The 16,988-nt window shown below is 38.9% G+C and overlaps 1 protein-coding gene across 6 annotated transcripts in view; it reads left to right on the top strand.

Moving 5' to 3' along the window:
• rnf157 (ring finger protein 157) overlaps positions 1-10,629 on the top strand; it is a 28,130-nt gene extending 17,501 nt beyond the window's left edge. For 2 of the 6 annotated variants that reach the window (XM_038736533.1, XM_038736530.1), the window contains 2 exons: positions 3,792-3,902; positions 8,577-10,629. In XM_038736533.1, coding sequence (XP_038592461.1) covers positions 3,792-3,902; positions 8,577-8,725 — 260 coding nt within the window. In that variant the 3' untranslated portion in view covers positions 8,726-10,629. Of the gene's footprint in view, positions 1-2,055; positions 3,767-3,791; positions 3,903-4,994; positions 5,030-8,576 lie in introns of those variants that run through there. The other 4 variants (XM_038736532.1, XM_038736534.1, XM_038736531.1 and 1 more) reach the window with 4 other exon arrangements.
• Positions 10,630-16,988: the final 6,359 nt, after the last annotated feature.

Here is a 16,988-nt window from a genome sequence, read left to right on the forward strand (position 1 = left end):
TTATTCTAATATGTATTAAGTATTGTCACCGATTGTCCCACTGTAGTTTTCTTTTGTGGTTTCACAAAACTGGACTGGATGTGGCAAGAACTAAATCCTCAAATCAGATTTTATCACTGCAATCATATATAAAATCTGTAACATGCAAAATAGTCCTAATTTAGTTTAATGAGGAACTTTGAAGTTCTCTTTTTCCTCCATGATCTCGTAGCAACTTGCGTAGCCTGTAAAACACAAGCAGCCCAAAGATCCTGAGATACTGCATGAGTGAGTCCCACCACAGGCAAAATTTCTTGTCTAGAATTTGTGAAGGGATGGACAAGAACATGAACTGCCTCAGGTTGTGCATCAGTTCAGGACCTGAATCCTCCAGCCATAACATAATGTCATAACAACAAAACCTGTTCCATTTCAAAGGCTCCTCCAAATCTGGCAGAGAAAGTTTTATTTTGTCCAAACTTGAACGTGCATCCTTTAGAGCCCTCAATTTTCCAGAATCCATTGTGTGCCAATCAGTAGTTTATTTGAGTTTAATCATTACATAAAGCACCTATAACCTATATTTTTATAAAAACAATGTATCAAAGGACAATGTGAAAACAATGACATGATGCGAAAGAGTCGCTCGTAGTGATGAACATGCAGAGAATTATCTGAATCTGCAGCTCCCCTTATCTTTACAGAGCTTAATAGTTTGTTTCAGCTCATTGTTTAACTGTCTTTTGTCATTGCTCTCATAGTGTTGTTTTTGGCAGGAGCAGGCAGATGTTTTCAGAGAAGAAGCTATAAAAAACTACTATATACTACCTGCTCAGCACAATAACAGCAGAGAGACACAGTTAGCTGGTGAACATAGTGGAGCATTTAGCAGCTAAAGAGGCAGATATTTCCCTCAGGATATGGTAGAGAACAAGAACAAAGCGAAGATAGAGAGTGAATTGTATTTCTTTTAGCCATTCACAGTCGTCTTGGGCAGCGCTAAGCCCAGGATGCAGCGACAGTGCCCATGCAATATAGTGTTGGAAGATAGCTGAAGGGGAGGAGAAGTCTGACTGAAATAGTCAGACATTAGCGAATAGTCACAGCCTACTTCTTGTGTGCCAGACTATTCAGTAGCTTGCAAGCCAGCTAATAAAACACACAAAATGTAAATTAGACAATTGTGGTGTTAGTAGGGGGTGCAGGAGTATTCGCCTGCACCCCCTACTAACACCACAATTGTCTAATTTACATTTTGTGTAAAGCTGACATGTGTCCCAACAGTCTCTCACTGAAAAAAGACCAAACTGATATCAACCCTGCATCCTTCGGAGGATCCACGCCCTGAATTGATACACAGCTCACAGATCAGGCAGTGAAAAGTGCATTTGAGAGACTTTTATTTATTTACCTCTGTTGTTAATTGCTATCTGCTGTTTCCTCATTGGTGGATTTAATGACCGGTGATCAAGTAATTGGCAATAAATATTGGCTGATTCCAATTGATCGGAACATCAATTCATTCACAGCAGGAAACGAGCATGTACAAGCATCCTGTGTTGTTTAGCTGAGGTTCCGCTGCACACCAGGCTACTGGCTTGCATTTGCATGATTTGCACGTCTATATAAATGTTTGTGTGTACATGTGTTTGTATGCTTGTGTATTTTGTGTACGTGTATGAGGTATATCATCATCATCAGTCTCAAAAAAGCTCTGCACTGTGCATTTTGCTTTTTTTAGCTGCTGCATCATGAAGTGAAGGCTTCTTCATGCTCCATCTGTGTGTGTGTGTGTGTGTGTGTGTGTGGTGTGTGAGGGAGAGGGGGAGAGAGAGAGAGAGAGAGTACTAAAGAAAGTGTTGTGGTGTATGGAGAGTGTGATTCAATAACTAGTAGGGCTTGAAGTGAAAACAACATGGGTCACCTTCATTAGACAACAGTTTGAAACTTGTTTATGTAAATTAGTCTCTCTGTGGATTGTGTGTGTGTGTGTGTGTGTGTGTGTGTGTGTTCGGACACCTCGAGCCAGACTGAAACAATCTCTGAGTACCTGTGAGTTACTGAATGACCTTTCAGTTCTTTAGGAGACGAGCGGACCTGTGCTGCCTGACAGTCTGTGAATGTGCACACGCGCTGCGCTGTAGGATGTATGTTTGCACGCACATGTGTGTGCATCTGCACCAGCGCTGCCAGACAGCTTCTGTATGTGCCCCGTCTGTGTCTCTGCGATGAGCTGCCAATCACCCAGTCATCTCTGCCATTTTCTCCTCAATGGCGCCAACACACATGCTGCACACACACAGGCTTGCTGCAGGCATGAGGCACTTGCATATATTAAACACACCAGTATCTGTTATCTGGCCATGCTGGAAAAGACAGAAAAAGATGCTAATCCATACAGTTTTTATTCATATTTCTCTCGTTTGTCAGCTTACTTAAATAATGAGAAAATAAACACCAAAATCAGAAGATCTTTGGCTTCAGTGTGTCATACTTAAATATCAGTAATCACTGTTGAGTGATAGCTAAGAAATTAAGAATATAAGAGTAAGTGGGAGCTTGAAAACAAAATGGCATTTCATTTAAAATTATTCAAGTCTGGTAGTTCTGTGTAAATTAGTAAAGTTCATGAAAAAAACATGAAAAACTGTATATCATAACATATTATGCTTTAGATATTATTTTTCCATTTTACTGTCACACAAGTGTGACTAGTATTCTGTCCAGAGAAAGTGAACAACAAAAGCTAAATTGCAGTGAATCGACGTGGCTGAACATATAAACAATGGATAATAAAGGAAAATGGATACGGATAAAAAACGTAATCATTAAAAAATGTTTTTATCATCAAGGTATCGGTATACTATACTGTCATAATACAATACAATTTCTGGAAAATAAATTTAGAAACTGCGTTTTGTGGATAAGATCACGTAGCAGTCCAGTGCGTTAATACTTTATAAATGAAAGTAGTTCATCACATTGATGCAACATTGCACACAGTGACAGACAACCAGAGAAATGAAAGTGATGGCTACCAAAGTATAAACCGCATGGTCAGCCTTAAATGGTAATATATGTAATAAAACTATATTTGTAGATAACATTTCTTACGAAGAAATGTATACAAACTTAATTTGTATAGTCATATCATAGTGCTTTACAACTGTGTCTGCCTGCTATATATAATTATCACAGTGAATGGTCCTCAAATTTTTTTCTGTTTCTGAACCAATAAATTACAAATGAAAATAGCCTCAACTGTCGGTTTTGGGCAGAAAAGACGCAAACATTTCTTGTGCTGCAAGAAGTATTGATAGTAAACTAGAGAGCAACATAAGCCGACGTGTTTCCTGAATGAGGATCGCTTGTTTGTCTTTTCTTCCCTGAAAACAATCCGTCCATTTTGTACATGTTGTTCTCTCTAGTTACATCTTGCAGAGAAAGCCTCGCAGGCCTCAGAGCCAATATGCTCACCCTGGTCATGTGCCCCCCCCCCCCCCCCCCCCCCCCCCCACACTGGATTATGATTTAATTCTGTCTCAAATCTTTAAAAAAAATTAGCCCACACACAACGATCGCTTTACAGAAAGTCAGCTTGGTGTCACCAAGACAAACTCCATTTTAGATTATATTTCTATTCTCCACATAGAAATATTTTATCATCTATCATTTTATTAATGGCGTTCCAGCATGGCCAACCTCACCTCCCTCACCTCTGACACCCTCCCCCTTCCCTCCCTCACCCTGCCTGTCCCACTCCCCCCTGCTGTGCCTGGCTGCTCTTGTTTGACCTTTGCCCTCGCTTGCAGGTGGGTGGAGCAGGTGTCCAGAGTTGGCCAATAACAATCAGGGCGTCGCCCTCTGTGACACGCCCTCTTTGGGGTTGGATAATGAGCAGGCTCCCGACAGCCGATTCGCCGGTGAGTGGCAACCTCTCGAACATGGACTGATGAGAGCTGAGGAGGGAGGCAGGGGGTGAGGAGAGATAGAGGAGGACAGGAAAGTTGAGGGGAGTAACAGAGAAAGAGTGCATGAGTTTTCAGTCAGAAGAATTAAGGATTTCGGACACATTAGCTTGCTATGCTAACACGCTAATGTAATTTAAAGCTAGAAGAAACAAGAAAAACAAATATTAGGTTTTTTATTTTGGCAGATTTGGGAGCAGTTAGGGACCAGAGAGGAGGTTTTGTAGCATCTTTGCCCAGCATGAAGATCTGGAGCCTTCCTTCTTCTCTTCATCCCTACCCTTTGGTGTTGTGGTGCTTCATTGCTTTTTCAGTACCGGTTAGCTCTGCACCCTCTCCCTCCTCTCCCCTTTAGTTGAAGCCGTGGTGTATGTCTGTGTGTGTGTGTGTGTGTGTGTGTTTGTGTGTAAGTGTATGTTATCGTGTGTGTGTGTGTGTGTGTGTTTTCTGTTTGCGTGAGAGAGAGAGAAAGAAAGAAAGTCTGGTCCATCCCAGAGTTGAAGTTCATGTTCAGCGTCTGTCAGCTCTGAGCCGCTTTGCCAAACATCTGCAACTCATTCTCACACCCCTCATTCTTCCCTCCTCCTGTCCTCTCCTAATCCTCCTCCCTGCCTCCTACCACTTGGTGGGTTACTGTGATGAGAGCTAACGGTGACAAATTTATTTTTGCTTTACTATGTTTTTAAGTTTTGGTTGTTTAATTCAGCTCCTAAGCGAAACAGTTCAGTCATTTTTGGTTCATACTTGTTTCACAGCCTTTAGCTCTGCATCCTTCCCGTAGCGCTCAGCTTCTTTCCCTTTTAAACCCTTCATCTGCATCACCCCTTTGGTCTTTTATGGTGGTTGGTGTGACATGTTTTCTCTTCCTGTGTCGTAAAAGTGTTCTGTTATCTCTCTGTTTCTCTCCTTTTCCCCCGCCATTCTTCACATCTTCTGCTGTCTTTTCCCGGACATTTTCCTTCCTTCCTCTGTCTTTCTCTCTTCTTTCTTTCTTTCCCTGCTCTCCGTTGTCTCTTTTCCTTCTTTCGCCTTCTTTCGGATGGACAGATGAGGAGTCGTGCCCAGTGCACATTGAGGACTAGGTATGGAGTCATGGCTAGATGGTAGGCCAGACACCAGGGTCATAACTTATAGTTGTTCTTTTATTTTTTGCACCGTAACAATCACCTTGTTTTGTTAATTGCACATTTTATCTGTCTGTCATGATTGAATTGTGTTCAAAATGTGATTCACCATTTTTAAAGTTTTTGGAAATTCCAAACAGAAAGTAACATCAAGCCTAAATGACAACAAAGGTTAAAACTACTTGGTTAGGTTTAGGAAAACGTTGTGGTTTAGGTTAAAGTAAGTTAATTACGTGAGTCATGTGACGGAAGTCAGTAATGCTATTTCCGTTAAAATGAAAGTAACTCAACATTCACTTGGTTTCACATGGGACTCCGCCATTCTCCTGAGTGAAAATCTGGGGTTTGACCTGTCCGACCAAACCATCGTACCTCCTTACGCAGACTATTTATAATATGTCACGCTACTTCCTCCTTTGCTACTGTTGTATGGCCAGTGGATTTCGCTGCCACTATAAGCATAAATATAGTTCGTAATAACGTGCTTCACAAACGACCTGTATTGTCGTTTTTCTGCTGAGGACAGTCTCAAAAGTAAGCAGGAAGTGTTGCTCTTTTTAGAGGTGCACCGATCAGGATTTTTGGGACTGATTGCTGGATGTATTTGAAGACATATTTATTATGTAGCATTATATATTTATTTAACTATTCTTAAAAACAATGTATATTAAGTATTATAATATCTAATTAACAGATGATAAAGGATCACAAATTGACACCTGTTTCTTTTATTGGCAGCAACATATTCTACTCCCTCTCTCTTAGAGACAAAACATAAACCATAGCAGCCTATGCATGGTTATTGAGAACAACTTAGAGCTTAACAAAGGTAGCTTTTCTGTGGAATAAATGACAAAAACAGGACAGTCTTTATAAATTTACTTCTACTTTAGACTGCAACAAAAAAGGCTATAGCAAAAATATTTAGGAAATAAACAAGCACAGGCATCATGACGGCTTTAGTGCTGGCTAGCTTTGAGAACTGCTCAGACCGCTATATGTACATTGACAATTGTCTCACAAGTATTGCATGTTGTGATCGGCCTTGATAGAAACCACTAATCAAACGATTTACAGCAATTATCGGCCAATAACGATTGGTGGCCGATCGATCAGAGTACTCTTAGCTTTTTTTGTGTATCTCCATTACAGCTCAGAATGCATAATATTTTGTCATCCAAGTTGCTGTAGAACTCAGTGCTTTCATTTATAATGTTATTCATTATTCATATTTCTGTGGTCGAGGCCTAAAACTTTTAATAATTCAATTTCCTGGCTGATATTTACTGTTATTCACTGTGAGTCAGGACCATGAGGGTCAGTCTTGGAGTTGCTTCTAAATGGTAAGTGACATTTAATACAGGCCAGGATGACTGCAGTGTCACCACAAATTAAATAATAATAATAATAAATGGCCGTGGCATATTACAACAAATGTAAATTTCTAGATATTTCTCATTCTAAACTTTAAAAAAATCTAAGAAAATCCCCTGTACGTCCTGGAGAGCTGAAGTGTTTTCAGCACATCCACTGATCTGTGTCAAAAGTTTACCTCACTACAGCCTATGGTCAATTCAGAAATCAGTCACTCTATATTTTTCAGAATATGCTAAATCAGTTAACATCTATATCTAAGTCTTCTTTCTAACTCTACCAAAATCGACACAGACATTTTGTAAATGGCCGATATCTTGAATAGTCTTTCAAAGAGTTTTAAGATCGGACAAATGGTTTGAGCGTTTTAAGTTTAAACTGACAAAAATATCCAAGTCTGGCACCTGGGATGTCACTGCCTCAATTTGTGAGAAGGTACGTGGAAACAGCCTCTGACCAGTAGGTCAGTCAGTAAGTCACCTACTCTGGGGATACGAAGTTCCAGGCTTCAAATCCCCCAAATCCTACTTGCCAACAATGGGGATATTTAAGTTGGATCCCGTGCTATTTTTCTCTGCTAAAAGTGTTTGTACAGCAAAAACCTTAAAACTTATACTTATATATAATGGCACACTCCAGATCACTGCCGCTTGCGGCTATATATATATTTTTTAACTACATTAAACTTGATGCATCACCCGCAGGATCACCACCCAGCAGAGTTAAATAAAGTGGCAAGTTGGCAGGGAATTAAATATAAATGTGTCACTTACCGTCAGTCCCGTAGCAGTGAGAGTGGGGCTTTCAGTGCGTAAACAAACAAAGCAGGTGTAACCTTTCCAACCCACCGCAACGACAACACCGCTCTGCTATGAAACCCATTATTTCCAATGGCTTCTGCCACAACACGGAGGTTTGTTGGTGTGTCAAGCAACGTGCACCACGCGGCAAGCTGGCACACACGTCAAAGTAGTTGAACTTTTGCGCTGAACCCAGCTTCCACGCAGTGCTAATCGCTTCTTTTCTGAAAGGCCCTTTATGGAAGAACATTGTCCTCTCAAGACCTTCAGTCACTGAACATATAACGTTGCATCCTGTTGCCTCCTCTTGTCTGTGTTGAGAAAATGTTGCCTGCTGTCAAACACTAACATAACATTAGGAGCTTTTAAACTTCCAGGACTACACCCAATAACTGAATATCAGTCATTAATAACGCTGCATGAGAGATGTTCTCAATTTTCACTAAAACTTGTATGTATGGATGACAGTTGATGTCAATAACAGTTCAGTTTATTCCCCTCCTCAATAACAATTTACCCTGGTGGATAAATTAAGTTAATATTCCTCTTATATTAATAATACTTACATATAGAAATATAATTGTTAATGTTATTAAATATTAAAAATCAACTTATGTCTAGTGTTGTGAAATTAATTAATGCATAATAATCGTGATAATTGTGAAACCGTGATTATTCCTCTGACTATAATCGTACCAACAAAATCTGTAATCGTTGCATTCCTACGAACATTTCCTATACACAGTTCTGTAATTGAAGCTGCGAATAAGTAAATAGTAAACTTACATAAGCATATAATCCCTCTATTTTACATTGCGCGAGAACCACTCTTTTTTTGGCAACCAAGCTAGAATATTAATTTCCCTAGTTCACAGCTAGTCAACTTCCTGGAATTGTTTAAACTTATCTGTAGCCGGTCTCTGCCAAACATCTGTGGTTTATTGCCATTTTCACCAATGGTCTGGTATATTTTCATGGCTTTGTTTTGGGAATTCACTATTTGTGTTCTGTCTATGTATGTCATGAATTATTGTTTGTTGTCTGTTTTCATTGTTAGTTGTTGCATTGTCGTTTTTTTTTTAATACACTTTTCTATCTCAGTTGAGCAAAAAAACTTGAAAACTTGAAAATGTGCATGTAACAGGTGAATGGAAACCAAGAAAAATGACAGATTGTTCGGCCTTGAGTAAACAATGAGTGAGATAGAACTGCTATCTCGTAGCTGCGTGTTAGGGAATACATAAACACTGGTGAAATACAACTGTGTCATCTGGATGAGTGTTTTAAAACATAACCATCTCGCCCTCTTTCTGTCTTCTTCTCTCATTCAGGTCTGATGTACCTCGGGGGCTACAGGCCTGTTTTGGAGCCCCACCCCCACCACACCTCCACTAGCAATATCAATCTGGAGGAGCAGGGGGCAGAGAACCGGGACAGACAGAGTCCTAAACATCCCCGCCGCGGACCACTCATTGTGTAACACACTCAAACAAAGCCACACACAAAAACACACAGACTTCTCCGTCCAGAGTTTTTACCCTGCTATAGTGCTGCATTGCTGGATACTGTCCTCGCAGAACAGGGAACCCCCCCCCCCCCTTCCTCCTCCTCCTCCACCTTTCTGAACATTTCCCCGGATCGATTGATTGTCGTTGCTGGCGCTGAAACTCCTCTTTGAGTGGAAAGAGGAGGGAAGAGGAACAGAACGGCATCACCAGTCTTGTCGTCTGTGCACTTTTATCTCACAGGAGTTTCTTTTTTTTTTTTGTCTGTGATCTAACTTTTTGTGGCAATGATTACCCTACTGCTACATTATTATTTATTACCTGTAGGTCTAACCAATGAGAGCTGTGTATTATGACACTGTCTCTAGAAAAACACATGCTGCTCCTCTCCTCTCCTCTTTCTTTCCTCTCCTCTATTACCAGCCAAACAGTCAGGGGCTACTGTGATCGGCAATCTGATTTATTACTAATGTACTTCTTCTTCTCTGTTATAAACTGTATGTTGAATGAGTGGTTAGACACTATATATAAAAGTCAGCTCACACCGGACTACCTTACCTTAGTGAACTTAAATGCGCTGACTCCTCTCCTTCGGATCAGGGAGCTCCCGTCTCAACTTCGCATGCAGCTTTCAACTTCTGCTGATGTTTTCCCTCTCATTCCCGCCCACGATTTTCAAACACCTCTGCTGAATGTGAATACAGAAGTGATCAAACTTGCAAGGTGGCGGACGAGCCAAGAAATTGCATTGAAAATGAAATGTTACACAGAATGTAAGACGATGAACACAGATCTCTCAGAATGGGAATGTACATGATTGAAATGGTCACCTAAACTGGATTTAAACAAAAACTTTGAACCCTAAACTGGTTCTCCAGACACGCATTACCCCCACCACCCCCCACCCCCCACCACCCCACCACCCCACCACCACCACCACCACCACCACCACACCATCCTCTCCTTTTACAGCTCCATCTTAGCATGTCAGTATTATTGTAGTGGGACTGGAAATCTGCAAGTACCACCAAGCAATAAAGACGCTGAAACTGCATCTCCTGCAGGAGGACACTCATTTGCAGTTCAAACAAAAACTGTGTTTGCACTTGCCTGTTACATTCAAATTCAGACATTTCAATGTGTTTAATTGTTATTCATCATACAGTGAATTTGAAAACCTAAATGTGAGATTTAGGCCACACTGGTTAGCTGGCATTTTGTTCATCCTCATATTTCCCATTATTATAACCCCGATGTGCTCTTTTCTCCTTATTTGTGAAGCTTTCAGTTGTTTTGGTTTTGTATAACTTTAATGTATAGCTCACCTGTTGATGTTCTTCGTTTCTGGGTTTTAATTTGTTGCAAAACACTGTGTCGTTTATTAGAATGTGGATGAATATATGTGAACAATTTGTAAAGGTTTACAGACTTGCGCACACAGGCGTGCTAGATTAACTGAAAAGGGACAATATCAACATTTAATGCACTATTAGCTGTTTCCTAGACGACACACTTTGCGGTGCATGAGGCGATAGTAGAGTAAGCATGTTAGTCTAGGTCAGCCTGCACCCTCCTGTAGAATACTTGATGATGGATCACTGCACACACATAAAGCCGTACCATTTCTTTTTGCAGTGTTATATATCGGTTGCTGGCTCCTTATTCCCTTGACCCAAACTGTTAAGGTCAAGAGTACTGCACTACTATATCCAAGCTGCAAACAGTCATGTGATCACAGTCCGAATGTGTAGATGAAGCCGCTCTTTGGCACCAGTTGCAGTATGATATCAAAGTAATGGGTCCCGACCCCACTTTTTCTAGACTTACAAGTGAAAATGTCAAAGAAAACATCAATCGGACAATAAAGTTTTTGCATCTAGATGGTCACTGAGTTATTTGGTGTTGGTTTAAATGGGAAGAATTCATTAATCAGCACTGGGTTATGTTCTGGTTCATGTCCGTGAACATGAAATGCTGCTGAGTGATGTTTGCTAACATGGTCACCTTTACTGAAACTCTCCTCTCTTCCTTATTCAAACATTTTTCAAACTCTGGTTTGCAGAATTTTCTCACCACGGGTGTTTTTACCACTAAAAATAATATATCAGGGCATGTTTTTATTCCCACTTTTATCTCTAGTTAAAAAAATCTGATTTAAAAAGGAAAAACAAAAACAAATGGGGGGCAAATGTTAACAATTTACATAAAATATACAAAACCAAGAAATATAAACAAAAAACAAAATGATTGCCTTTCACTTCATAAAAGTTAGTTTTATTTAAAGCTGCACTAATCAATGTTTTTATGTTTATAATAGATCCATTGACTGTGTGTAATGTGAAAAGTTTAACCCACATACCCATCACTGACTGTAGTTTCCCTCAGCTTTATGGAGCATTTTAGCTACTTTCAGTTTCATCGTTTTGTTTTATGGCCGCAACTTCTATCTTTTGGTTCACTCTCACCGCCCTCATCGGCATGTCTTTTAGAAGAACGGTCAGGAAAATAGAGCTAAAAGAAGATTATTGGACTTATATTTACTGGGTAAACAGAAACACGACTCCAAATAAATGCTAATGTAGCTTTGTGACTGCCAGATGTGTAAACACACAGTTATTTGTTAACACATTAGCCCAAAAAGAAATAATACCTACTATAAACTTGACTCAGGTTCACACGTTAGAAAATTCACAGTAACCACGTCTTAGAGACAAATGGGTAAATGTTTTCCAGATTTCTTATAACACAGTTCGCCGTTTAGTATTTTCTCCCTTTCCAATAAAGTGTGTTACTTTTTAACCCAGGTACCAATGTTAGTCCAGGACAATAAGCAGGCTTGCTTGCAATATCATATATATATATCTATAATATAATATATCAAATACAACATAAAGTATCAGTACTATTTTTGAAAAGTAGAATGAGATGTATATAAACAGAGCACAGAGTATAGTGGTCATAGTAATAAAGTTGATTAAGGTATGATTACCAGACAAACCAGTATTTGTGAGTTGACTGTAGTGCTGAAACATGAATCAGCTTCTTGGTTACTGAATTGACAGAAAGGTAATCATTAATTAATTTGATAATCGATTTATCGGTTAAGTCGTTAATCAAACAAATAAGGCAAAAAACTAAAAAACTAAACACCAGCTGCGATTTGAATATCTTTGGGTTTGGACTGTTGATCAAACAAAAGCAATTTTAAGTTGTGTTTTGCACATTTTTCACTATTCATGACTTACGATTAATTGATCAAGCTGAGAAATAATCAAAAGAATAATCAATAATGAAAATAACCATTAGTTGTAGCCCCACCCAACCCCTTCTTCAAAAACTCCAGAGTAAACACAGAAGTCCATTAAAATACAAAGCCATTATATGAATTAAAACTGCAGAATGGAAGTAACTCATTGTTCAGAAAGAGACTTTTTTTTTACATTAATAATAAATCAGCTTAAATGCTTGGCAGCTGAGTGGGCTTTAACAGGAAAAGTGTTCATAATGTAATTACATGTTACATTACCACCTAATTGAATTTTACCATCTGTGCTTCTTATCGGAACTGGGAAATTTCAAGTTGAAATATCTGACTTTCATTCTCAAAGCATTCCAGGTGCATGATGGTACATGACGCCGAAAGTGAACAAAAAACATGGCTAACCGTGACAAACTCTTCGTCAAGTGTACAGGTAGTTGCTCCCTCAGCACTGCCCTTGTTGTTAATTAAAATTATTGCCGTTTTATTGAAAACAAGTGACTGAAGTGGTAATCCTCAAAAGACAGTAAATGTTGTAGGCTATACTTTTAGGCGGGCATTTTTTACATTTTACTGAATAACTTTTACAAAGAAGATGACTTAGAGATTCTTTAGTGTAACCAGCTACCAGCATATTTCTACATCAATGTACATGCAGAACAGGTTTTACCATATGATAGTGTGTATTACTTTAATTAAATACATGTAAAAATACTTTTTTGCCTTGTAGTTTATGGTTTCCCATTTACAATGTGTGCTTCCATTGTTGTGTGACGTCATTCAGCTGCTACTTGTGAAGTCGGGGTAGATATTATTTCTCTGATTTCACAAGTAGGAAATCCGACTTCAAGTGGCGTTCCACAGTACTTTTTCTAGTTGTGCACTCACATGTACAGACTTGCACCCACTGATGTAAATTCTCATTATCTCTCCTTCAGACAGTTAAATCCTCTCCACCTGCCTTTCCCTTAGATTTGTTATACATTGCTCAGCCTTTAAAGCAATCATCTTCCGTCTAACCTGCCTCAAAAGTTAAACCGACGTTGCGTTTCAGGCAACTCGGAACCCAGAAATTTCTGACCTCTAGCTAGAATAAGAACCATTGAGCGTCACTTGAAGTCAGAGTTCCAACTTGTGAACTCGGAGAAAAAATATGTACCACGACTACACGAGAAGCAGCTGAATGATGTCACACAACAATGGCAGCTCCCATGGAAGCACACCTTGTAACCAGTAAACCACGAAGTAAAAGGCAACATAAAGTATATTTGCCTGTATTTAATTAAAATAATTCACACTATCATATAGTAAAACCTGTTCTGCATGTAAATTGATGTAAAAATATGTTGCCACTGTTATCACAGGTACTCCAAGGGCACTGTTGAGAGTTCAGTTGTGTGCACATTTGACCAAGAAATATCAGTTTTTAGCGTCATGAACCATCAAGCACCTGGAAAGCTTTGAAGTCGGAAGTCAGTAATTTCGATCAGAATATTTCCTTCTTCCTGGCAGTCTGGAGCAGCACAAGGCCTGATGGATGCTGTATGCCCCACCCTCCTCTGTTAACCAATTACAACATCAATCAGTGCTGTCCAATGTGGGAGGGGTTTCTTATTTCAGTTGTTCTGTACATCCCTCCTCAGCTCAAATCGAAGGACAGCATCACAGAGTGCGTCTGGTCTTAAAACAGGGGCACACATTCACGGGTACAGATATGATGCCTGTTGCTTTTCTCCTCCTGATCGTCTTCACAGGTAAGACTTATGAGCATGCACTGAGGCGTGTTTATACCTTTTTGAAGACAGCAAGGTATCAGTGATAGTTTAGTTGAAATAGCATTTTCCATAATACTTGGCACTGTATATTATTTTTATTTATTTGTTTATTTTTGCAGGGACAGCACACTATTAAAATGAATTGCATCAGAGTTTGCCAGTATCTAATTTGCATCTGTTCTGATAAATTGTTTGAGGATCTGGGGCGTGTGAGTGTTGTCACAGAGCTCTTTCAAAATGCAAAACAATTTTTTAGTCAAACTCAAACATGACATTTTTTTGTTTGCCTGCTTCACACTGCTGATTCTTTTACCATTCTTGATATCATAGAAGGGAAAACATTACTTCATTGAATGTAAGTCAAATAAATGACTTTAAATGGACCAGAAATCCAGAAGACTTCCTCTTATCTTAGCATCGTAAAGCAAATTTAAAATCAGGGCTTTAGAATCTGATGCTGTTCTCTTCCAGGTTCGACCTAAGAGTATATGGTAAATCAATCAACAACAATAAAGACATGAAGAAAATACACATATAGTGTAAATACCTACAATAGGAAACACAAAAAGTACATTTAGGTAGTATTGTGTTATGTAACAAAAACCTTAGCAACCAGACATTGCAAGCAAATTATAAAAATGAAATTTGTGAAACACAAACCAAAAGCAAAACTTAAGCAAATTTAATTAAGGGGCTTTTATGTCACAAAAGGGTGAGCAACATGCTCAGTGTTTTCAAGAACATTAATATTGTATTATTAGGTTTTAAGAGAAAACTCCTCTCTGATAACTGTTGTTATGTAGATGGGGCATCCTCTAAGAAAGTGTGCAGTTACCAGGAGGTTGTGGACCACCTGAACCTGACCACAGATAACAGTGTACTTAAACTGACCCGGCCCGTCCTGGATTACACACACCCCACTGTGGTAGAGCTGGATATCCTCCTCTATGCCATCCTGGCTGTGGTAGGTAGCTGCATTACTCTGATGGTGTGTGGTTCATGTGCAAAATGGTGACATGCATTCGGTCAGTTCTGACGTGTGTATATTTAATCCCAGACTGAGAAAACACAAACTTTCATTCCTTTCATCTGGGCAACAGTGGTGAGTTGACTGTTTGAATCTTTATAGTTTTTCATTTTGATTATTTAAATACTAAATGTCTATTTTAAATTTGTATGCAACTCCGTCTCTTATTTTTCTGCTAATTCGTCTTACTACAGATGTGGAACAATGAACGTATCTCATGGGACCCCACTCAGTTTTGTGGAATCACTCAGATTTCAGTTCCTAAAGACATGCTCTGGAAACCAGACCTCTTCATCTATGAGATGTGAGTCTGCAGCAGACACAGATATATTTCCCAAATGTTTAAGTAATTCTATAAAGGAATGATAGAGACTGCCATGGGTAATTTAAATAACATAACTTAAAGATAGAACTTAAAGGGAACGTTTTTGGAAGAGGAACTAAATCAAGGAGTACAAAATCAAATTAAAAGTTTTTAGAGAATGGGAGGTATTTCTTTGTTGTAAACATGCACATGGTTAAGAATTAAGAGTTTATTTCCACCAAACCTGGAGGAAAGACTAACTAACAAGACGTTTTGGTAAGTTTTAATTTTTTTCTTTTTTTGGATGGGCCGGAGCTAGCTGGCTACGTCATGGGCATCTTTGACGTAACACGAGAACTGTTGCTTCTTCACATTCAGTTGATGATTTTAGTTAATTGAATGTTTTAAACTCTTAAATTCTTACACACTGCACCTTTAAAGTACACACAACAGTTTTAGTACTACTGTTAAGAGTAATAATCAATCACATTATCCTGAAGTGGTGACAGATGAGCGCCATCATCTATTGATCAGCTTGTGATTAATGTGAATCAGGTTAAAATGCTCTACAAACTTAACATGAAAAGATTTTGTGTGTGTTTTTGTTGTCTCAGGACGCAGAAGGATGAGTCCCCTCCGAATCCCTACATGCACGTGTCCCACGATGGAACGATGGTTTCTGAAGAGGAAATTAGGGTGGTCAGCACCTGTAAGATGGACGTCCACAAGTTCCCCTTCGACACACAGAGATGTAACATCACAATTGGATCTGCAACACAACATGGTGAGGGAATGTTTGTGCGGTATATGTACCTAAGTTAGTGCTGTGACTTACATTTTTTTTTTGCTCCTCTCACCTCAGCTGAGGAAATTCGTCTCTTTCCTTTCTCCAACTCGTCTCGTGCCACGCAGTTTTCCCGGGAGGTGATGAAGACGCAGGGCGAATGGGAGTTTCTCCAACTATCCATTGCAAGCTCCAATTTCACCTTCCACGATAGACAGTGGGAACAGCTCATATACACTGTACGCAACAAGGGGACAGATACAGATGGGTGCCAAATCAAAAGAAAATACATAACCTGAATGTATGAGTGAAGAAACATACATAGTTTAAAGTGAATGAAAATGAATAATGTGGAAATAATGTGCTGTGGGATCTGTGGGAGACTTTAGAGCACTGTGTTTAGACAGCGCTCTCTACCATCAAAAAAACAAATGAGGTAACGTAATGGTGTTTGTGTTTCATCCCTACAGCAGAGTGGCAATTGAATGTATGCCAAGACACATTAGAGCTGCTCTGGAGGCTTGTGTTGTCCCAACACCTTACTAAGACACTTTTTTGTTTTTTCTTTAAACACGTCACCATCTATATATTCATGTGTTTGTTTTAAAAAGACATGTAAGTCTCAGGAGAAACAAGAACTCATTTGTGGGCACTGATTTCCAATTTGTGTTCTCAAACTGCTTAAATTGTGCATTTCTTAATAATCGTGCACAAATTAATAGAATACTAAATACAGTATTACTACTATATATACTATTATTAATAATACTACATAATTTAATTAATATTGTCATTTTCTCTAATAATAATTTGTGCTCTTTAGTTAATATGTTTTTACACAGTCAAGTTATATTTTGACCTTGCAAATTAACACAGCAACTTTAAATAATATTGTACATTTTACAAATCACTGAATTCATGCTCTAACATTATGTAATTTGTGGTCTTTGAGTTTGTGCTCTAATATCAGTAAGTTGGGAGTACAAATTAACAGATCATAATTTAAACAATATTGTCTGCAAATTTCTGATCAGGAATTAAGTTATTCATGCTCTAGAATACATAATTCAAGTTACTTAATTCATGCTC

Source organism: Micropterus salmoides, unplaced genomic scaffold, assembly GCF_014851395.1.
Source record: "Micropterus salmoides isolate LMB-PRFRI ecotype aquatic unplaced genomic scaffold, ASM1485139v1 Ms_hic_scaffold_21, whole genome shotgun sequence".
NCBI lineage: Eukaryota > Metazoa > Chordata > Actinopteri > Centrarchiformes > Centrarchidae > Micropterus > Micropterus salmoides.